Source organism: Salmo salar, chromosome ssa18 (genome assembly GCF_905237065.1).
Source record: "Salmo salar chromosome ssa18, Ssal_v3.1, whole genome shotgun sequence".
Taxonomy (NCBI): Eukaryota; Metazoa; Chordata; class Actinopteri; order Salmoniformes; family Salmonidae; genus Salmo; species Salmo salar.
Window position 1 is genome coordinate 61,181,637 of NC_059459.1, and position 22,833 is coordinate 61,204,469.

At 42.2% G+C, this 22,833-nt stretch overlaps 2 protein-coding genes across 2 annotated transcripts in view; one reads left to right on the forward strand and one right to left on the reverse strand.

The window, feature by feature from the left end:
* The window catches only part of LOC106577619 (protein transport protein Sec24D-like), a 29,181-nt gene extending 14,367 nt beyond the window's left edge, over positions 1-14,814 (reverse strand). The window contains exons 1-11 of the mRNA XM_014155836.2: positions 14,683-14,814; positions 12,948-13,147; positions 12,476-12,575; positions 11,921-12,039; positions 11,310-11,612; positions 10,864-10,994; positions 10,238-10,349; positions 9,357-9,484; positions 3,089-3,227; positions 2,585-2,700; positions 83-207 (exon numbers count right to left, since the gene is read on the reverse strand). Of these exons, the coding sequence (XP_014011311.1) occupies positions 83-207; positions 2,585-2,700; positions 3,089-3,227; positions 9,357-9,484; positions 10,238-10,349; positions 10,864-10,994; positions 11,310-11,612; positions 11,921-12,039; positions 12,476-12,575; positions 12,948-13,098 (1,424 nt within the window). The 5' untranslated portion in view covers positions 13,099-13,147; positions 14,683-14,814. The remainder of the gene's footprint in view (positions 1-82; positions 208-2,584; positions 2,701-3,088; positions 3,228-9,356; positions 9,485-10,237; positions 10,350-10,863; positions 10,995-11,309; positions 11,613-11,920; positions 12,040-12,475; positions 12,576-12,947; positions 13,148-14,682) is intronic.
* A 1,653-nt stretch (positions 14,815-16,467) lies between these two features.
* LOC106577618 (synaptopodin-2-like) overlaps positions 16,468-22,833 on the forward strand; it is a 68,047-nt gene continuing 61,681 nt past the window's right edge. Inside the window, 1 exon segment of the mRNA XM_045700582.1 lies at positions 16,468-16,666. Within this exon segment, the coding sequence (XP_045556538.1) occupies positions 16,559-16,666 (108 nt within the window). The 5' untranslated portion in view covers positions 16,468-16,558.

A 22,833-nucleotide genomic window follows, 5' to 3' on the forward strand; every position in this document is an offset into this window, starting at 1 on the left:
TGACTATGAGAGGTCAGTGTTTTATAGTGTGTGTGTGTGTGTGTGCGCGTGTGCGTATGCTTATGTGTATGTGTGTGTGTACCTGGGCAGGTTGTCTAGCAGGGTCTTCAGCTCATGACACACCAGTCTGACCAGTCCGCTCTTGATGTTGGCATAGGACACGTCGATCATGAAGATGTACGCTGGAGGACTGGCTGGCTTGTTGTTCTGATAGAGAAAGAGCGAGGACATTTTGAATTACAACTTCAATTCAACTAGTGTTACTTCACCTTATTCATTTTATTTGCTCATATTTCGCGGTATTTAAAATGTCAAATGTATTTGACTGACTAAATGCAGTTTAAAACCCTGAAACACAAACACAACTATTGTTCAATTATACCATGAAATAAACACAATTGACCTTGCCTCCAATGGCCAAAGGTGCCTTGCAGACATCAGAGCTCGGATGTCGGCTCTTCCTCCTGGGGAAGGCCTGCCCGCTCCAAGACCTCTCCATCACGGTTGACAACTCCACAGTGTCCCCCTCCCAGAGTGCAAAGAACCTTAACGTGACCCTGGACAACACCCTGTCATTCTCTGCAAACGTCAAAGCAGTGACTCGCTCCTGCAGGTTCATGCTCTACAACATCCGTAGAGTATGACCTTTCCTCACACAGGAAGTGGCGCAGGTCCTAATCCAGGCACTTGTCAGTTCCTGTCTAGGCTACAACTCTCTGTTGCCTGGGCTCTTATCCAGAATGACACAGCCCACCTGGTGTTTAACCTTCTTAAGTTCTCCCATGTCACCCGCACACTCTACTGGCTTCCAGTCGAAACTTGCATCATCTTCAAGATCCTGGTACTTCCCAACAGAGCAGCAAGGGGAACTGGCCCTCCTTACAGGCTATCCTAAAAACCTACACCCCAACCTGAGCACGCCATTCTGCCACCTTTGGTCTCTTGGCCCTCCCACCCCTACAGGAGGGCAGCTCCCACTCAGCCCATTCAAATCTCTTCTCTGTCCCGACACCCCCTAAAGTCAGGACAGCGGAGTCCCTGCGGATCTTTTGAAAACATCTGAAATCCTACTTCTTTGAAGAGTATCTTAAATAAGTCACGGTGCCCCCGACACCCCCCCAAAACAGCACTTCTTCTCCCACTAGCATTGACTGATGATAAATACTTTGAGTGAAAATGTACTTGATACAATTGTGATGTGTTGTCTCATCTAGCTAACTGTAAGTGGCTCTGGATAAGAGCGTCGCTTAATGACTAAAATGTCATTATAAACCGGGTGGTTCGAGCCCTGATTGCTGATTGGCTGAAAGCCGTGGTATGTCAGAGGGTATGGGTAATTATGTTGGTAACCAGTTTATAATAGCAATAAGGCACCTCAGGGGTTTGTGGTATATTGAGAATAAACCACCAAGGGCTGTATCTAGGCACTCCGCGTTGCACATAAGAACTGTGGTATATTGGCCATATACCACACCCCCTTGGGCCTTATTGCTTAAACATAAAATGTAAATGTCAAACACATAACAAGGAACACACCAGAGACGTTGAATCGGAGGCCACTTTCCCTCGAGCCTTTGAAATCATACTCCTTTCATTCGTTAATGTACCCCAATTTTAGGTCAAACCCTTTCCTTTTCCGTTCATGTTTTTTCCCTGTCTCCCTCTCCAATAAGAAGTGTTTACACTGAAGCCACTTATCCCCTAACCTTTGAAATTGTAGGCTACTCTTATCAAAACTACATTGGTCAATGGACTCGAATTTTTGGCAAATACTCCCTCTTCTGCTCATGTTTTGCCCGGTGTATACCTCCACCACACTCAGTACTTTCTTTGTGTTTAAACTTACAGCTTGCTTGGATCTTGGAGCCGTTAGGAGAGACTTTGTAACATCCAACTGCCCTCCGTGTTAGGAATGTGGATGAGCACGCCATTGTTTTGTTTCCGTGGTAACAGTCTGTGACATAGCTTACCTTCGAGGCTTTTGATAAAAGCTGTCCAGGACTACATTTCTAAATATTAATAAACAGACTGAAGTAACACGTTGGCTTAAGTGGCGAAACGTGAAGTTGCTAGCCCCCACCTACCTCTACCCATAATGTACAAGATAATACAACCCCGCAGAGCGCAACAGAATCGAGAACATATTGATCTCTTTTGGCTTTAATGCAGTGGTCTCAATGTAACAGAACATGCATTTGCCTGTGCTTCCTTCTAATCATTTGGTCCTGAATGAAGAATGACTGGCAGGTGAGCACCTCCTCCCTACACACAAACACTTTATAGACCCCCCCCCCAGAAAGACCACTGGGAATGGAGATCCTAATAACTTTCACTTTCTGTCCATATACGTTTTTAGGAGATAGACTCTTGCCAAGCATTGAACGTTTTATCTGTGCATCGTCACAGCTTTCCCCCATGTCAATTCATATTGTAGGCTACTGGGTCTATTGGTTACTTTTCATCCATACAAAAGTCATTCAAACTAGTTATTCTACCAATTCCTATCTATTTGTATAAAATGAAACAAAGCAATATACGGTTCACTATAAAGGCAGAAAAACCGCAATAGTAGGGCATCGCGTACCTTGCAATAATCCAGGGTGGCGGCGAACTCGTAGGACCCCAGCGACAGCTCTGGCCTCTCGTAGAAGTCCACCCTTCTGCCCATGTGGTCCAGGTGTTGGAAATAAAAGGCTGGCACTATGAAAAGAACAAAAGAACATGTTTTAGCAGTGGCGACAAAAACAAACCCACACATAATATTGCCTCCGCTTAGCAACCACCCCCCTTTACTGTCTTTCTCAGGTAGTCTCCCCTAACCGAGTGCACTTGTTTCTATGGAAAAAGGGGTTAATAATTAACCTATAGAACAGCACTAGTTGGAACTTATGTCCAAAATATTAAGAATACACCCCCCCCCAAAAAAAAAAAAACAATCATTCAGATATTGGTTACCCAAATTAAAAGAAACCTGTTCTAGCTTTGAGCTTCAAAAAAAAGATTGGTCAGATCCTTAGCTTATTTTTATCCACAGACCATTATGACCCAGTAAGGCCCTGCATGGCATCCTTGTTATGGGTGGACGTACCTTCGTTGATGCAGTTGCAGAAGCCGCACTGGTAGCGGCGGCCACCGTCCATAAACTGCATGTAGGGACACATGTAGGCCTTGCAGCGGTTACAGCGGATTGGGCCAGTCTCACCATGGTTCACGACGTACATAGGAGTCTAGGCCAGACAACAGAGGAGATAGGCAGTCTTATAAGACAGCGGTCACACACACGACAGCAGTCGCACACATGTTTGTTTTAGAGTCAACTGTAGGCTATAGTCAACTGTACAGATAGATGATTCCTTATTTGGTAGTTTGTGTGAAATAGACAGGCTTCAGGTTAACCATGATGATTAGCATGCATTTCATTGTCCTTATCTTCACCAGTTTATAGAGCAGCACCAGCTGGCTATACACCAACAGAAGCATCCAAATTAATATATATCAGTAAACAGGACCAGGATGCAAGGTTACAGTCAAAAATGTAACTTTTATCAAACCCTTAACCCTTGTCAAACAGAGAGATTTAAAACGCTGTGCCCATGTGCTCTCTGGGTAAATCCATTTGAATCCAATCACTTTGACAGCACCCCTTTTTGGATGAAACCTTCCAAACATATTTGCCCACTGTAGAAGTGCTCAGAAAGTCACTTTTTGGACCTGAATGCCAAAACATTCAAGAGATAAAAAGGTGCTCAAAGTTGACCCATTTTGCAAACCCCACCATATCATGAGACATCCATGTCTTCATCACTGGAAAAGATAAACGGTTGAGTTTGATAGCATTTAAAAGCTTACAAAACAGTGTTGTCAAACTTCTTTAATACAAATTGTCATTTCTAAAACCTTTAATTTAAATTATTTAAAAACGTGTTAACTCTGATATTTGTTCTTCACTTTGTAGCGTCGACCCTATTTCACATTATCTGACGTTTGTGTTTTGTCCGCCATCGGTTGAGACACAACATGCTCTTAAAACAGTCATTTCAATCATAGACGTATAATTAATAGAATGGACCTATCCATTCAGACCACTGCAATTTAGCTGGTACACCATCAAAATTAAAAATGTTAACTTCTAATTACTATCACAAAGATGACCGCAGGTCCACCCAGCATCAAATGTCAACTTAAAATTGTCATTTATTTTCTATATTTCTGCGTTTTCAATAGGTTTCCTATGGAGGATTGATAGTATAATTTAAAAAACATTCCTATTCAAGTCAACATTCTTTGATGCGTGGACCTCCAATCATCTCTGTGGTACCATTTGAAAGTTGAAATGTCAACTTTCTCACTTTAGTACTTTTATCAGCCAAAACATGACACCTACCCTGTATTCAAGAGCGTCTTGTGACGGCCGGCCGCCCAACAACCTGCCCACTTGACCCTATCCCCTCCTCTCTTCTCCAGACCATTTCCGGAGACCTTCTCCCCTACCTCACCTCGCTCATCAACTCATCCTTGACCGCTGGCTACGTCCCTTCCGTCTTCAAGAGAGCGAGAGTTGCACCCCTTCTGAAAAAAACCTACACTCGATCCCTCCGATGTCAACAACTACAGACCAGTATCCCTTCTTTCCTTTCTCTCCAAAACTCTTGAACGTGCCGTCCTTGGCCAGCTCTCTTGCTATCTCTCTCAGAATGACCTTCTTGATCCTAATCAGTCAGGTTTCAAGACTGGGCATTCAACTGAGACTGCTCTTCTCTGTGTCACGGAGGCTCTCCGCACTGCTAAAGCTAACTCTCTCTCCTCTGCTCTCATCCTTCTAGACCTATCTGCTGCCTTTGATACTGTGAACCATCAGATCCTCCTCTCCACCCTCTCCGAGCTGGGCATCTCCGGCGCGGCCCACGCTTGGATTGCGTCCTACCTGACAGGTCGCTCCTACCAGGTGGCGTGGCGAGAATCTGTCTCCGCACCACGTGCTCTCACCACTAGTGTCCCCCAGGGCTCTGTTCTAGGCCCTCTCCTATTCTCGCTATACACCAAGTCACCTGGCTCTGTCATATCCTCACATGGTCTCTCATATCATTGCTATGCAGATGACACACAATTAATCTTCTCCTTTCCCCCTTCTGACAACCAGGTGGCGAATCGCATCCCTGCATGTCTGGCAGACATATCAGTGTGGACGACGGATCACCACCTCAAGCTGAACCTCGGCAAGACGGAGCTGCTCTTCCTCCCGGGGAAGGACTGCCCGTTCCATGATCTCGCCATCACGGTTGACAACTCCCTTGTGTCCTCCTCCCAGAGTGCTAAGAGCCTCGGCGTGACCCTGGACAACACCCTGTCGTTCTCCACTAACATCAAGGCGGTGACCCGATCCTGTAGGTTCATGCTCTACAACATTCGCAGAGTACGACCCTGCCTCACACAGGAAGCGGCGCAGGTCCTAATCCAGGCACTTGTCATCTCCCGTCTGGATTACTGCAACTCGTTGTTGGCTGGGCTCCCTGCCTGTGCCATTAAACCCCTACAACTCATCCAGAACGCCGCAGCCCGTCTGGTGTTCAACCTTCCCAAGTTCTCTCACGTCACTCCGCTCCTCCGCTCTCTCCACTGGCTTCCAGTCGAAGCTCGCATCCGCTACAAGACCATGGTGCTTGCCTACGGAGCTGTGAGGGGAACGGCACCTCCGTACCTTCAGGCTCTGATCAGGCCCTACACCCAAACAAGGGCACTGCGTTCATCCACCTCTGGCCTGCTCGCCTCCCTACCTCTGAGGAAGCACAGTTCCTGCTCAGCCCAGTCAAAACTGTTCGCTGCTCTGGCACCCCAATGGTGGAACAAGCTCCCTCACGACGCCAGGACAGCGGAGTCAATCACCACATTCCGGAGACACCTGAAACCCCACCTCTTTAAGGAATACCTGGGATAGGATAAAGTAATCCTTCTAACCCCCCCCTTAAAAGATTTAGATGCACTATTGTAAAGTGGTTGTTCCACTGGATATCATAAGGTGAATGCACCATTTTGTAAGTCGCTCTGGATAAGAGCGTCTGCTAAATGACTTAAATGTAATGTAATGTAAATGGATAGGATAAAGTAATCCTTCTAACCCCCCCTTAAAAGATTTAGATGCACTATTGTAAAGTGGTTGTTCCACTGGATATTATAAGGTGAATGCACCAATTTGTAAGTCGCTCTGGATAAGAGCGTCTGCTAAATGACTTAAATGTAAATGTAATGTTGTCTCAACCAATGGTGGGCACAACACATAATACATTTTAAATGACGTAAAATAGGGCATAAGCTACAACATGTGAATATAACAATTATACGATTTTACTTGTTTTTAGATCATTTACGTTAAAAGGAAAAAAGTTAAAATAAAAATACTTTTTTTTATTTTTTTTTAACATTTTTACAGAAATAAGATAGCTTACAAGCAGGGATGTCAAACTTTTAAATGATATCAACCTCAACCATTTATATTTTCGAGTGATGATGACATGGATGTCTCATGGTATGGTGGGGTATGCAAACACCTTTATCTCTTGAATGTTTTGGCATTCAGGTCCAAAAAGTCACTTTCTGAGCACTTCTACAAATGGGTAAATACTGTATGTACAGAAGGTTTCGTTCAAATCAAAAGGGGGTGCTGTCAAAAAGTGATCGAATTCAAATGGATTTACCACTGTGCCAGCGTGTCACAAAAGATCCCGATTGGAGGAATGTTTAAAGGTGTGCCAGTCCTCCTGAGTAGTTGGGCTGTAGTAACTGCCTTGGACAAAAGGCAGACCAATTTCCCAGGCCTCAGTTCATGCCTCATCCCTAGGTTCTGCCACACTAGATAATCATTCTAACTGTTCAATTTTGCATTCAAACCTTAAAAACAAAAACAAAGAGCCTTTGTGGGGGAAAAAAAAAACAAGACCTAACACAGTGCAACAGTCTACAAGTGTGAAGTTGTTGCCGTGTTAAACAAGCGTGAGTTCTATCAAGATCTTTGCCCGTGTAGACCCACACACTCAGCCATAAAGCATTTAGTCTTAAAATTGTCGGTGATTACATCTATACCTTCAAAACAGTTATTCTCATGCAACTCAACACATGCCGACATGCTACAAAAAGCAGATTCTCTCCTTGAAAACGTCTCAATCTCATGGGCCATGTAAATATCTGCATGGTACATCTACTGAACGCATTACATTTGTCTATTGCAGAATGATTCTTGCCAGAAAAGGCTTTGTGTAATGTAAAGATGAAATATGTCTCCTGCCGAGTGGGGATGTGTAGGAATAAAGATGGTAAAGGTGCTCCTATAGCTTATCCTGCACACACACAGTAGTGCTGAGCGATTAACTGAAATGTTGGTTATTCTGGGGTTTTTAAACAACTAATTGACCAACGTTGGTTCAATTATTTGAATTCCATTTTGTTCTGTTTTTTTCTGTGAGTTTAATGTGCAGTTTCTCTGGAGATAAATCAGATCAAGCCCGATCTGTGCGATGTAGTAGGCAGTTATAGTTTCCAACAGGCCAATATCCCACATACTTTAGCGCGGAAAATGTGGTAATTAACTACAATGACAATAGTCCATTGCGCGGCTACTTGTCCAGTCTGTGTGCTTCTTTTACACCTGCTACGGTAGGTTAGTGTGGAGCAGACAGAGAGAAGAGACAGAACAATACACAATCGAGAGGGATAGAGAACAGTTGCTTCGCGAGGTATCTCTACCTGAAAATACATGAACTAAGTGATAGATCATTGGTATTTAGCAGTCATAAAAGTATGTCTTACATACTTTGAAAAACTACAACAAAAAATATATATATTCTGACAGCATAGGCAGCAGCTCTATTGAGATGACTTGGAAATAAATAATAAAGTCATCTAATTAAACAAATGTAATTTAAAACTGAAATAATTTATTAAAGTAATGTGAATAAATTATATTTAATAAGTGATAAGCAGCAATGGGTAGTCAGTACCATCATGGGACGTTTATTGTTTTATTCTGTTACAGCATTCAACCCACGTAATGTATAGTGCATTTAATGTCTAAAACATAATCGAAATCTGATTATTTTTCAATAATCGAAAACCGACCTCAAAAAGCACTAATCGCTCAGCACTAACACACACAAACAAACCCAGGGGAACATATGGTAAAGATTGCCTCTAAAAATGCAGTCTGTAGACTCACAAACATTTACTAACGAAAACAAACAACTTTGTGCACGTTATACACACACAGTTCAAATATAGCCTTAGAAGATTTATTTGAGGGCATAAAATCTTAGAGCCAAGCCTCATTCAATGAGTTCAGACAATTTATTAGCACCACAGAAGTGATATACTATCCAAAACATTGTAGCCTAACAACCAAAACATTGTCTAAAAGATGGTCACTACTAGGCGTAAATGTAATCCAAATCTATCCCGAGAAACTCCAATTAGAGTTTTAACCAGAGGAAGGAACCGGTTCAGGGAACAGAACCAAAAATCTTGGTTTCTCCTCTTTCTTGAAGGGAGGATTTACATACAACAGTATGTGTTTCATATGGGCTCCAAGGCCATAAAACTGCAGACAGACGTCAATGCAGCCAAGTAGTTATATTATTAGAACAGTTCATCCAAAGAGGACGTGAAGTTATTATACATTTGTTTATAATAAGTACAAGTACCATACAAGAGTTTAATGTTAACACTCGGGTGCTTGTGCAGTGAGGTCATTAATTCCAAACAACCAAACAATAATGCTACACGCTGATAAAATGCTAGTCTGTTTGATTTGGAATCCATGCAGGGTTTTAGCATACTTTAACTTCCTACTATGGGAATCGTGCTAGCCCTGTCTGGACACTGAGCGCTAACCTGAGATGGCAATGCGCTTGACATGAGTGCTTTGTTAAACCGCTTTCATCTTCTGTGGTCCCTGCAGATCTTGACATTAGTTGATTAGCACTCTCTATGAGGCAGAGAAAAAGCTACATTAACATTGCCTAAAAAGGGCCTTTGGCGCCGATGACAAGGCGAGGGGAAGAATATCTAAGGCAGGTTTCCTGGGACCACACAGGATCCAAATCGAGGTTGTCCATGGGACACAAACTTTTACAGCACTTGGACAAAGTATAATTTTATAAGGAATGAAAAGGTCTGAGTCATTGAGCTTCTGAGGAAAACAAAAAGTGCTTGTGTCTCCCGCCCCAAACATTTCTACAATTATGCACCTGAGGTTTATGTAGTGTTTGGGTTTAAACATATTGGTTTCAGAATTCATAAGCGGCTTAGTTGTCTGTCTTCATAAAACAATGTGGATAATCTCTGCAAACATACAGAGGGCAAGTGCCTACCTCATTCTTTGGCACTGTGGCGAAGGGTTTGATGATGGTGGCCAGGGGAACTTGGCACTGCTTGGCCAGGTCAGCCGTGCAGGGGAAAGAGTAGGTGGTGCAACGCATGAACCTTGGGCTGGCGTTTCCTAAAAGGGAAGAAGAAATGGAAACAGATCAAGTTTAAAAAATAAAACATATTTGAATTAACTTGGTTAGAGAGTAAAGAATGTACTCATATTGGTTTGTTTCAAGAAAAAAGATAAATACAATTTAAAACAGGTTTGCATTTTCACAATATCATTCAGTTCTTCCCTCATAACTTTAAAGATTCATCAGGTTGTAAATAACTGTTTCTGTCTGAAGGAGAGCTGTTAATAGTAATAGCTTCTGGAGTTATTTGTTTGATGTAGAGCAGGGGCGTATTCACTTGGACCTAAACGGAAGCAAACAGTCCGAAACGGGGAGGAACCTACCTGAACTTGTCCAATAAGAAACTCATTTTCGTTGCTTAAATGTTTTGCTAGTTTGCTACGGTGTGTACTAATGAATACACCCCTATCATGTTCCCCATGTTGCCATTAAAAAATCTTTCAAAAGTGTATGATTGAACTAAGGCTATTACGGTGTTGTCCAAAGCCATCGGTCACGTTTTACTTATCCATTCCTTGGGGAACCCCACAACAGCACATTATTGTTCCATCCCAGCACAAACAAACCAGATTCAACTAGTCAAGTAATCACAAAGCCCTTGATTAGTTGAGTCAGGTGTGTTAGTGATTGACTGGAAATAAAACAATAACGGATTTCAAAAGTGTGTTGAAGTAAAGCTGTGTCCTTTAGTTCTGTTCAATGACACCGACAGGTTTGTAGTACTGTACGCTGGTATTCCTGTGCCTTACCTTGGTCCTGTACTGTATAGTCAGTGGTGACCAGCGGGGGCACCTGGCCCCTGAGGTTCGTAGTGTACACCTGTCCCCCTCGTTTGGCTTGGTCGTCCTCGATGACTTGTGTCTGAACCAAAAGAGGTTGCATTGTAGGTAAAAGAGCTTCTACTGTGGTGAGCCATTTCCTTGACAAACAGTCAAGCTGGGTGAAAGATTTCAATCAGTTCCGCTCTGTTTTTGCTGTCTGTGTGTGGTAAAGGACACAGATGGATATAGTACAAATTCACATGCTGCTGTTGCTTTGTTGCCGTTTGCCTGACAACAATCCAACCACAATCAGTCAAACATTTTGTTTTTAACTACGGGACACAGGGTTGACGTCGTCATTTGTAATTCATATATTTCCCCCAAATAAGACAAAAACAACATGATCAACAGGGTAATTGGGGGAGATAGGCTAACATGTCTATCCTGGGCCCATACTGTATGTGAAGTAGACAAATCTTCTAAAGAGTACAGTGTGGGTCCACGCTATAATGCCAGTAAAGGAAATACTGGCCTGGAGGTAGCTAGGAAACATGTGAAATGGCATTCTGGTATGCAAAGACGTGAAGTCACAGGATAATTAAATATGAACTCACTGTGCTAGGGATGGAGTCAGGATCCAGCTTTTTCTGAGGTGGGCCGGCCATTTGGGCTGCCCCACCTTGGAAGGGTCCCGCCATCCCGGGTCCCGCCATCCCGGGTCCCGCCATCTGCCCCCCAAATTGACCTGTGACACACAAACAATTCCACAGTGTAAGGCTCTGGTGACCTGTACCTGGTGCAATCCTATTGGCAAGAACACACTTAGCGGTACAGTCCTCCAAAAGCTATTTGTGCACACTCCTCGCCACATTCAATACAATAAGCTTGAGTTCCACAGTGAGTTTCCATATCCAAGGACCCAGATTAATCATATCCCTGGACTGAAAACATACTTTTATTCCAGGAATAGGCTTAATCTGGCTCCAGGAAAATGGCCCAACACATCCATACAGCTTTGAAATGGCCACTGTTGAGCTCCAGGTTACTGTGCTATCTGTACCTTGTAGTTGCTGAGGATGTCCTGGTGGTCCGGTAGCTCCAGGCCCAGGCTGCTGGAAGCCCCCAGCACCTGGAGGGGGTGGGCCAGGGAAGGGCCTACCCATGCCTCCCATGGGTGGGGGGCCACCCATAGATTGGGGCCCTGCCATAGTTGGACCAGCTAGGGGTGATTGTGGGGGAGCCATCTGAGACGAGTGGGGGCCCAGGGGTGGGTGTCCCATGGCTGGGGGAGGGGCAGTCTGGAATTGTTGCTGGGTTAGGGGAGAGGTGGGAGGTGCCTGAGGGCTCTGCATTGGCCCTGGACCTGCAGGAAAAGCAAGGGGAGGGTGATCCACTTTCAACACACTGCATGAATGAAGCCTTAACAATAACATACTGCATGCTAGTGTACAGATGCATGCTAGTGTACAGGTGCCTCTGTTGAATATATAGACTAACACTAGTTAGAATAGTAGATCTCCCTAAAGGCTTCCATTTTACTGTTTGGGCAACAAGGCAGTTTACTTTTTAACTTGTTTGGGAGTTGGTTTGCATCTTGTTTACCAGCTAAAGTGGATGCCCTAACCATCCTTAAAACAACAGTCTTGAGTTCTACAAACAGTGGTTAATTACCATATCCGAGGTTCATGGCACCCATCTGATTGGTGAGCTGCTGTGCTGGGGGCGGGCCCTGGTGGGCCATGCTGTGGTAGGGGGACTGAAGTGGCTGTCCATACGGAGGGGCAGGGTAGCTGGAGGAAAGTAAACAAAGAGCTAAATATTTTGTCTGTTCCAATAGTATCAATTAGCTTCCTTGTTTATTTTCCTTCATTACTGATTTGAAAGTACAGAGGAAAACCAACTCAGTCCTTTCACCTATTTGTCATGAAGAAAACGGAAGAAGGAATGTACTAAGAGTATTGGAATGCAGATGGTTGCCTTCCAATTCTTTACCTGAAGTGTGCACTATCTCCCTCTCACTCATGGGTTTGAAAGCAATGAATTGGTGTTAACATTCGCTAGAAGCCGTTTCTAGCATATGTATTGCACCAGCCCATTCATTTTAAATTAAATCAAATTCAATGAGGGTGGACAGATCAAGTGCATACTTCAGGGAGAAGGGTAGAATTGGCCATAACAATGTTATTGTAGTAAATGGACTCTGCTCGGTGGAGGAAGCTCTGTTACCTTTGAGGGTGAGCTCCGTTCTGCTGGCCGTTTGAGCCGTAATGGCTGGGGACCTGTGGTGGAGGCATGCCGGAAGGGGACGACACATGCTTCATCATACCTGGAAGGTAAAGCATTCTGTTATGGTAACACATTATATACAAATCATGCACCTGAGCAAAACATCTCATCAAAATGCTATGGCAATAGCATGGCCGTCCACAAAGCATCACACATTACGTTCACACATTACATACAGAGTACAATATACACATAAGCAAAAAATAATAATTTGGAAATAGCATGGCCATGCAGAAAAAAAGCATATCCGTAGTCTTAAATGTTGTAATTTTAATTGAAGCTGCATCGCTTGACTTGTTCATGAACAACTGCTACTGGACACTTTCCAACTGACAAGATCAGACCTGTTAAATGAAAAGCTAAACAGAAGACTTCACAAGAGGAATGGGAGACCAAAGGCACGTGGCTTTACCTGTTGGTGGGGCGGGGAATGATTGAGGTGGTCCCCCATAGTGTCTATAGAGGGGCTGGGCAGGCGCGCTCCCAAACCCGGCTGGGTAGCCCCCCATCCCAGGCTGGGCCTGGGAATAGGGGGGTGTGGCAACATAACCCTGCTGACTCATCCTGTGCTGTTAAGGCCTTCTCATTACAAAATGGCAGAGATCCAACAATCTACAAAGATAGAAGCACAGAGTAAGGAATTTTGCTATCTGATGAGGCAGATCACTTAAGGAAATGTCTATTGTTTTAGCATTCTCGTAGTCTTGACTTGAAGGGCCAAAACAGTAGTTTGAGTTTAATAATGAGATCACAAAAGCTCTAATTCACAGAATTTCACATACCAACCTGCAACTGTCACCTTGCCCATGGGAAGATTTTTAATAGACTGCACACTTAATATCCTTCATTGTCTTCACTATTTTCCTCATACCTAACATCAGTATTTTCCTCCAGTACAAAGTAAATAAGTGGTATTCTCCACAAGGCAAGGTCAACAAGCAATATTTGACCTCAAAACAACGTCAACGCTCACGTGTAACAAGACCCAAGAACATTGGACTATTGGGAGATAAGAGAGTTCCATCTTTGATAACATAGACTAATCTACAAGTGACTGATTTATACTGTTGTTGCCAGTCAGTTTCCTGCAACAATGGTCCTAAAATAATAATAATATTCTCAAGATGAATATATGCGATAACAATGTAATTACACTATTACACTATTTTATATATATATATATATATATAATTTCTTACAACTGTTGGTTGATGAAAGCCTGTGTAATGGTTGCTTAATGACATATTGGAGCAGAAGTTGTAGGTAGATATAGTATCTCTTAATTGGGGTTCAAATGATTCAATGACTGATTCAGGCCTAGCTTCACAAGCTCATGTGCAGTGTTGGTGAAATCATTATTGAGCAATAGGCCTCTCAGTAAGTCCAATTGTTATAAATAAATACATACAGTAGGCCTAAATAAGTTAGTCACCTTCTCCAAATAGGCAATTAACAATAATGGAAAAAACGAATTATTGGTCTCCCTTGTAAGCTATTCTTTGTCCTTAAATCTCTCGGTAAGGTTTCAGTTTTAGAACAACCTGAGCTTGACCTGATGGTCTTCCACAAGTCTATACAACAGCTGTCAAATATTGCTAAATTAAGGCCACAAACAGCTGTCTCGCATTGCGACTCATATCAAATGCAAAAGTACTTCAAATGAAAAGGGGGAGGGGGAAATCCATAAATGAAGACAGAAATATCAAAAGAAACTGTCATGGCTAAAAACGTAGGCTAATGTACGACGAGTAGCTCAGCCACAACCCAGGATTGCCACGTCAAAGACCGTTATGATGGTTTAAAAGCGGAGCTTCACCAACCTAGGACCTAGGCTAGGCAGCCTAGCTACCATTCAGTTACAACCAGACAGATATCAATATTTATCAACTGCATTTAAATATATCGGTTGTTTACACCAGCCGAAACAATATCCATCTATCCAGCACAATTGTGTTTAGTGTGCGCGCGGTGTATTTAACGTTACATATAAAGAAGATGTGTCGTTCATACACGGAAATTGCTAACGCGTTAGCTAGCTATGAAAGCATTCTGGTATAAAATGTATTTTAATAGGCCTACAACAGACAGTGAAATACCCTCTTGTAAAAAAAACGCATTCGGCTTCTCTGTCAAATGTAATTATTTACCTGTATTCTGGGGAGTACCTGCCGAGTCCTCTTCTCTACGAATTCCTGATAGTCAAAGTGGAGTGCCACGTCAAACTCCAACACAGCACCGGTCCGTACGTAACCCGCTGTAATTCTCAGTGGTAAGTGCGCATGCACCAACCTGTGGGAAACCCAACACGTCAGCATAGACAAATATTATTGCGCCGATTGCGTAGCATAAAACTCTAGAAAAGGGTGCATTTCTGATCTGTCAAGCAGGCAATCAACTGCTCATAATGTAAACTAGGCAGTATGAAACTAGGCAGTAGGCCTTTCTAAACTTGATTTCGTGCTCCATTCAATAGGCAGTAGTAATTCGAATTGATCCACTATCAGGTTATCTAAAACGGTTTATCAACAATGTCTATGTAATTGAGACCAATCCAATTAGATCATAACAATTAAAGTCCCAACATGGTAGTCCTACCAACTCCAGGTTAGGTGTATCTGATGTGAAAACATGAAGCGTCTCAATATACAATCAGCACTTGAATTCAATGGTTTGAATCTCTGCATATTTATAGACTACGTGTGACTGCATTGTGTTTATTCACTTGCTTGTGTTTGTGTAGACCTGCATATGCACAAGATAAGTTCCTTATCAATGCAATGTCTCTACTCTGTTCTATTACCAAGAGTTAGTCTCTCTATTATAGGCTATTATATTGTATTTTATTATATTGTATTGGCAGGCCTATTGCCAAACGCAAAACAGTACACTCAATATCCTGGGTATCTCACATGCACATACACGAGAAAATTTTCCGCGGGCCACCACTTACTGAGAACGTCAGACAACCCATTCATAGACGTGAACAACCTTTAGCGCCTATTGACAATGGCCTATCTTCTGCCTGGGGGAGTTTTGTTAAGAGCCCCAACGCTCAGCGATAAATAATAAAAACAAAAAAAAGGTTAAATTACTACACACTACACATATTTATAAGCAACATTCCCATGTTACATAGCTTGTTTACGGAAAACAGACTGAAGACAGAGGTAGCACCTGTGCTAACTAGCTATATCTGCGTCTCCAAACACCTGTGTGTGGATGGAGTATTTGGCTGTTTTGGCTGCCAGAGCCAATTCGCCTCTAAACAAGAGTGTAACAGTATTGCTTCTGTCCCTCTTCTCGCCTCGAACCAGGGACCCTCGGCACACATCGACAACTGCCTCCCACGAAGCATCCTTGCCCATCGCTCTACAAAAAAAACCCGGCTCTTGCAGAGCAAGGGAAACAACTACTTCAAGGTCTCATAGCGAGTGACGTCACCGAAGGAAACGCTATTAGCGCGCACCCCGCTAACTAGCTAGCCATTTCACACCGGTTAAAAGAGCATTTAAGGTCCTTGGACTATAAGGAGCAAAGTTAGGTTCCAATAGTCCATTATTTGTCTAGTCATCAGATATTCTTTTTATATTTACAATGCAAGTAATCAACTAATTTATAGGGATACACAATAAAAAATTAGGCCTAAATCACTTTCAGCCAATATGCTTTAGGTCAACACATACGTTTGACTAGAAAACAGCCAGCATAATCGATACATAAACTCAACTGAGATATCAAAGCTCATTATTATTGTAGCTACACTGTATGAGAAGTTCAACCCCGATGGCGGCCCCATACAAATGCAGCTACAAGACATTCCCAAGAGAGCACAACTAGATGAGCAGGCGGGGCAATGTGCGATGACGTTTCAGAGCGGGCTGGACGAGAAGGCTGGAATCGGGATAACTTGCAGATGATGGGAATTACGCTGCACTGTGCTGCTCTTGGTTTCCTAGAGCCCTGTTGGTCCAACTCCGGACAATTTGATGATAGCGGTTTTGGTGGGAGCCTGTTGCGTGTGGCATGGGCACTGGGGATTATATTTGTGTAACGGTGCGCGGAGGCGCGCCCTGGGGCTTCAGTCTCTGCGAAGGAGAGGGGGATGCCCACCGACCTTTGCAGGTTTATCAGGTAGAAACATAATTAGTTTGAAGTATTTTTGTTGTTGATTGTTTATGCTTTTGGCATTGCAGTGTATAACATAGGTCAACCGAGTCTTCATCAAGATCATGATTTGTCGCATTGCAAGTTTGTTTTGCCTCGCGTTTATTTGTGGAATGTTTCTATTGAACCATGTAAAACGTGCATTTACATGTCATACAATGCGGTTTTAGGCCAACACGTTTTTTCTACTGATGTTCAGGAACAGTGGCCACTTGGAAATTAATCCATTAGCTACGCTGGACATGTAGGTTATTTGATGCGAAGATGAGACCGGTATCCTAATGATGTTGTTTTTTAGAGTTTATGTTGTAGCCTACATGGTGAATTGATTATTTTGAAAATACTTTATTTGGGCAAATGTTTTGAGTTTAGAGAGCGTGTGTTTGAGACAGGCAGAATTCCCCTTTTTTCTGGTGTGTCGGAGATGGAGTTTTTTATGGTATGATTCCTGGGGACCCTTATATGGTCAGCGCTCGAGGACTGTGGCGTGCAGAGCGATCTATCAGTTATCACAAGGGAAGATTTCATCAAGAATCTAAACATGCTCGAGCTGTGGAGACCGTGCCTTCAGGGGTCACGGAGTGATAAAAACCTAAACAAAGAGGAAAAGATGGAAAGCTGTTGGATGGGAACTTTTATTTAGATAAGTCTCAATGGAAAATGGTAGATTTGTTAAATCTTGTTTAATTGAAGCCTATAGGCCTAGTTGTGCGGCCAACTACATGTTGATTCATACAGTAGGCCTATCCCACGCAGGCCTAATTTGTAGCCTATTACTTGCTACATGTTAGTAATTGTATCCAGCTGGAATAATGGTGCCTTTTCCAATGGCATAACTTTCTTGGTGAGCATTTGTGGCCAACAAGTTGTATTCTCCTTATGTTTAGGAACAGTGGCCACACATGACTATGTATGTACACTATTGTATTTGAGAATGGACAGTAAGCCCATTTTGACAGAGATACTGTTACCAAAAGGTAATCCGCTCCTTCATTGGCCACACATGGAGCTACCTAAGAAGCATCACATAAGGATAAACTGATCCTTAAAGCACAGGGATGCTTTATGTAGGAATGCCATCCAAAGACAATTGATGGATCAGTGTGACTAGGTTATGTCAAGTGCATTGTAAAGGAAGTGAAAATGATTATGCTTGTGAATGATGGTGTAGATTGGTACCCCATCAACCACGTCCAGCCCCCCAGCAAGGGGTCAAGGTGTAGCTTAGAGGGGGTCTAGGACTCTGAGGTATTGATTTGTTCTGGCCAGGAGAACAACTCGCAAGCAATGCTTTCCCCTGCACTAAAAGTTCTAATAGGCAGCCCAGTAAAAAAGGCTGAACCAATAAATATTTTAATACCTCATGAAATACTAACTCTCAAATGGCCAAATAACTTAGGGTTCCTAAGCTTTGTGGGGGTACTCTCTCCTAATTGAAATTTTAAGTGGACCCACAACACTGACCCAAACCTCACTTGTAGCCATTTACTGGGTTATAGGACTCTTTTAGTCATTACATCCTTTGTTTTAGGGAGAGCCTGGTTTTGCTTTGTGGAACTCCAGGGAATGACGTTGGTAACATATGGACCAAACATATGGACTACATTTTTGAAGAATTCAACTATTTTAAAGGTCCTTTTTTTGACAGGATTGATGATGTCACCAAGTACTAAGGACTAAGGGGTGGTTTCCCAGTCACATATTTCACCTAGTCCTGGACTAAAAAGCATGCTCAATGGAGAATCTTTGTTGAACTTACTTTTTAATCAAGGACTAGGCTTAGTCTGTGTCCTGGAAATCGGCCCAAAGTGTGCCACAAGACTGTTAGCTCCCTGAATAGTTCAGTGGGCTAACACAAGTGTTCAGGTCTCAGGCAAATGTACTCATGAGAGCATAGTTTACTGAAGCCCCTCCATTTATCTACAGAAGTGTACACTGTACAGCATTTCATAGATGGCATAATTCCTTAAAAAGAATGTTGTAAATATAGTTTAAAAGAGCTGTCCACTCCATAGATCCATAATGCTCCCTTTGAGCACCAATATGATTTATTTAACCTCAAGTGAAACATTTAGTAATTTACTTATCAAAAACAGTTTTTTACAAAGACTGTTTGTAAATCAAATGATACCATGTGAAAAGCATTTACATCAAGCCTGACCGAAATAGCCAAAACTGCTTCACTTAAACTGAAAACCCTCCGATCACTGGGCACACAATGTTTGAATCAATGTTTTTTTCAAGTCATTTCAATTAAATTACGTTGAACCAACGTGGAATATGTGTTGAATTGACATCTGTGCCCAGTGGGCAGTAACTGACCTGCCTCTCTAACCACAAGGCTACTGCCATTACTTTGTTAGACTTTGAAGCTAGAATGCTCATATAATAATTCAAAATGTGCTCTTCCAGGTGTTGGAATGTTGCACTCCCCAGGTCTTGTTTAAGGAAATCTGTCATCAACTTGTCAACCAGAGAGAGAGCGTAAATCCATTCCTCTTACACAAATACATTCCTGTGACATCAAAAACGTGTGCCAAAAAATCCCAATAGATGAAAATCAAATATTTTACAAACTCTAACATTTATATTTTATAACATATAATATACATGTAACTGCCAAAATAAAGGAAACACCAACAAAGTGTCTTAAGGCGTTGGGCCACCGCGATCCCTGTGGATGGCGGCATTTTCCTATCAGGATAGAAATGATTCACTCAGAATGGCTGTGTATTTATTTGTGTTTACCTTGAGTGGACCTAAACCATACCACAGGGGTGTCCTACACTGCAACCTAGATCTACTCAGGGTTTTGTAAAGCTAAACAGCTTCAGTTAGCTTCACATTCCTAACTCAGGCTTCATTCATACTACGAGGATGGATATTGCTTGTCCTCCTGCCGCTAACTCTAGCAGGCTTATAACTGCTTGTGCATGTCGCACGTGGCTAGTCGAACGCTAGACTCTTCATTAAGACAATGCTGAAACATGAATCCATGGGCGAGTCAGTGCCACATTTTAATTTGTGCCGAAATAAAAATTAAATGTTATTTTGCAAATTCATCAGGCTATGGTGTGAAATAGGCTTTTAGAAGTGCCATCTTTATTTTATTACTCATCTTTAATGCTGTCTTTGGTGTGCTTAATCAATCCACAAGCACATTTTAACACTCCTATCATACAAAAGTGTTACATTTGAGTTATTTCTTAAGAAAAAAAAACTTGTTTGATTAATAAAACCTTTAATCAGTAGTCTTCATCAAATGAAGGTGATGATGATGCCACAGGAGGCTGCTGAGGGTAGGACGGCTAGTTAATAATAGCTGGAATGGAGCTAATGGAAACCATGTGTTTGATGTGTTGGATACCATTCCAATTTTTCAGTTCCAGCCATTACTATGAGCCCATCCTTCCCAATTATGGTGACACCAGCCACCTGTGGATGACGCAATCTTTGCAAGGGGGAGGGAATCGGATTTCATTGGTCCTCAGTAATTTCATTCTGGGTGAGTGTAGTTAGCCGTGAGTTAGCCTGGCCTGGAGCAGCTTAGTTCTGAAGGATTTGTTGCCATAGAAATTTACCTGGCTAGAAGGTGAGTCACCAAAGTTACCTCACTAACTCCTCAAACCTGCTTTGTACAATACCCCTCAGGAAAATGCACCCCACACCATAACAGAGCCACCAGAACCCTCATTTACTGAAGTGTTTCCTTTATTTTGGCAGTTACCTCTTTATATTATAATAGTTGAATTCAGCCTTCTGACTTTGTCTGAATTTGTTCTGATTGAGGTCAATCCTAAACTATTAAATTATTGATTTACCCATATGCTCAGTGGCCTTTCAACAAAACAGCATGGCAGTGTTTAACACAAAGATCAGAAGAATCTGATAGAAGTCAGGTTGGTATTCAAAGAGAGTGGGAGAAATCGCCTATCACCGAGCTTTAAGTGCCTGGCACTTGTTCAGTGTCATGGAGCACGATCAAAGGGAATATCTTTGTTTTTCTGGACAAACACTCAGTTACTATGCTACCGTAACTTCATTGCTTTTATAAACCTATGCTAGCCTCTGGGTATATGTGTTTCAGAGTGAGTTTTTGTAGTTTGGTCCTGTTCTATTTGAAATGAAAACTGAACATAAATGCAGTACATACATAGATTTCTGGACATGCAACGTTGCACTGACATGTGGCTATTTAGAGAACGTTAGCTGTTTGTGTAATTCAAATTCAACTAAAGTCATCCTTGATTCTATTACTTGATGTTGACATTCAATTGATTTAGTTAATTTATTTAGGGCAGAGCAAGTTCTGACTTTTGATTGACAGTACTACAGTGCTGCTGTATCATATCATCCACGAGAAGCCTCACTCGGCCACAGCCACTCCAGTAATGTTCATCTATAAATAAGTCAAACGACTGGATTTCCATTTTTAGACAAATAGTCTCGTTTTAAACGTTGTTCTTCGCAGAATTGGGGAGTGTGTTGACATTCCAAAAAAGACTGATGTAGAGAAACTTGGCTTATTTAATTCACGTCAGACAGCAACAATGGGCCTTTTTAGGCAAGGCAGCTGTGAATGAGGCCTTTCTAATGTAGCATAAGGAATAGGGGCAAATTGAATTAAATTAAAGTTGAATTAAATTTGTAGGGAAGTGGAATGAAAACACCCACCACTCCTCAAGAAAAGGGTTTTGCACATGACATCCTCATTGAACTCGTTTTTGGATTTTTCAAACAAATAAAGTTTGATTAAACTGCAGTATTTTAGGGTCAAGGGTGCTAAATTCCAAAAGAGGGTCTTTCCAAAGTTTGAGCACATTGTTATATAAGCCCTGTGTTAATGTCTTCTTTGGCTTAACTGTCAAATATTTGCCTGTACCGGTGTGAAATGGCAATAGATGACGTTTCTTGCGAGTCTATGCCTCAGTCGAGGATATCTGAAGAGTGACCTCGTGATAACAGCAAGTCATCTGGAAGACATAACTTTAAGCTTGTCTTGAGACTTTTTGAGGAGGGTTGGAGCAGAGAGAGTGGGGAGAAGAGCTGCCAGTAAAAGTTTTAAAAGCTAACATACCAAGATTGTGAGAAATACTCCACTGGCAGAGTTAGGGCACTTTCATATCTGATAAATTGGAGTTATTCAAAATTTCTGTTGGATTGTGTGAGCAGGGCTCCCTCTCTAAAGAGAAAGTGACTGTTGAATGTACTGACATGCAGTAGGCCCACAGTGCGAGGGGGTCTCTACACTCAAGAAGATGTTGTCCATATATGGGAAGTTGTTTTTTAATCTGACTTTTTGGGAGAACAAACTTGGTGAAGTCACAACCCACTTCATTTTTTAAAGGTGCAGAAACTCTTTGGCCTGACTGAAATGCAGCCACATTTCAGTAAGTAGGGGATATTTCTTTGTTGGTTTTATTCATGGTCTATTTTCATGTAATTTCCTTAACTGATTCACTGTAAAGACAATCCCACATTAATTAATTTTAAATTAGAAGTATTTTGCATCTGGAAATTGTATTATACTTGAACACGTCGGTGTCTCCACATCCTGCCACACCGAATTTGTGAAACATGTTACGTCGATGCTGACTGACAAATTTTGATGTCGTAGTGCTAGCCTCTAGGCTTCCTAGTGTGGAGTTTTCCCCTCGTCGCTAACATATAGATTCATGAAGACGGAACAGTCCCTTTACAAGTCAGCATGTTGAATAAATGTTATTTGAACTTACTCTACCATTTGACTGCTGTGTTCGTCCTTATGCCGTTGGAAAAAAGAGACAAACACCTACAGGAAAATAATATATATTAGGCCTACTGACTTAAAACAGAGGTCTGTGCGTGGCTATCACAGTTTGTTTGTTCATCACTTGAGCTATGTATGAAAATAGCCTCAAATGAAAGGTGACATTCTGTCTTGTCGCCTCATGAAACATTTGATATCAAATCCAAAATGCTGGAGTATAGAGATACATTTAACATTTTGCTTCACCGTCCAAATACATATGGAGGGGACTGTAACTCCAAAGGAAAGGCATACCTCTGATAAAAGCCTAAAGAAAGCAAAGTAATACTTTCAGGTTCGGTGTAGCTACTGAATTAATCATACAATGAAACATTACAACACTTGC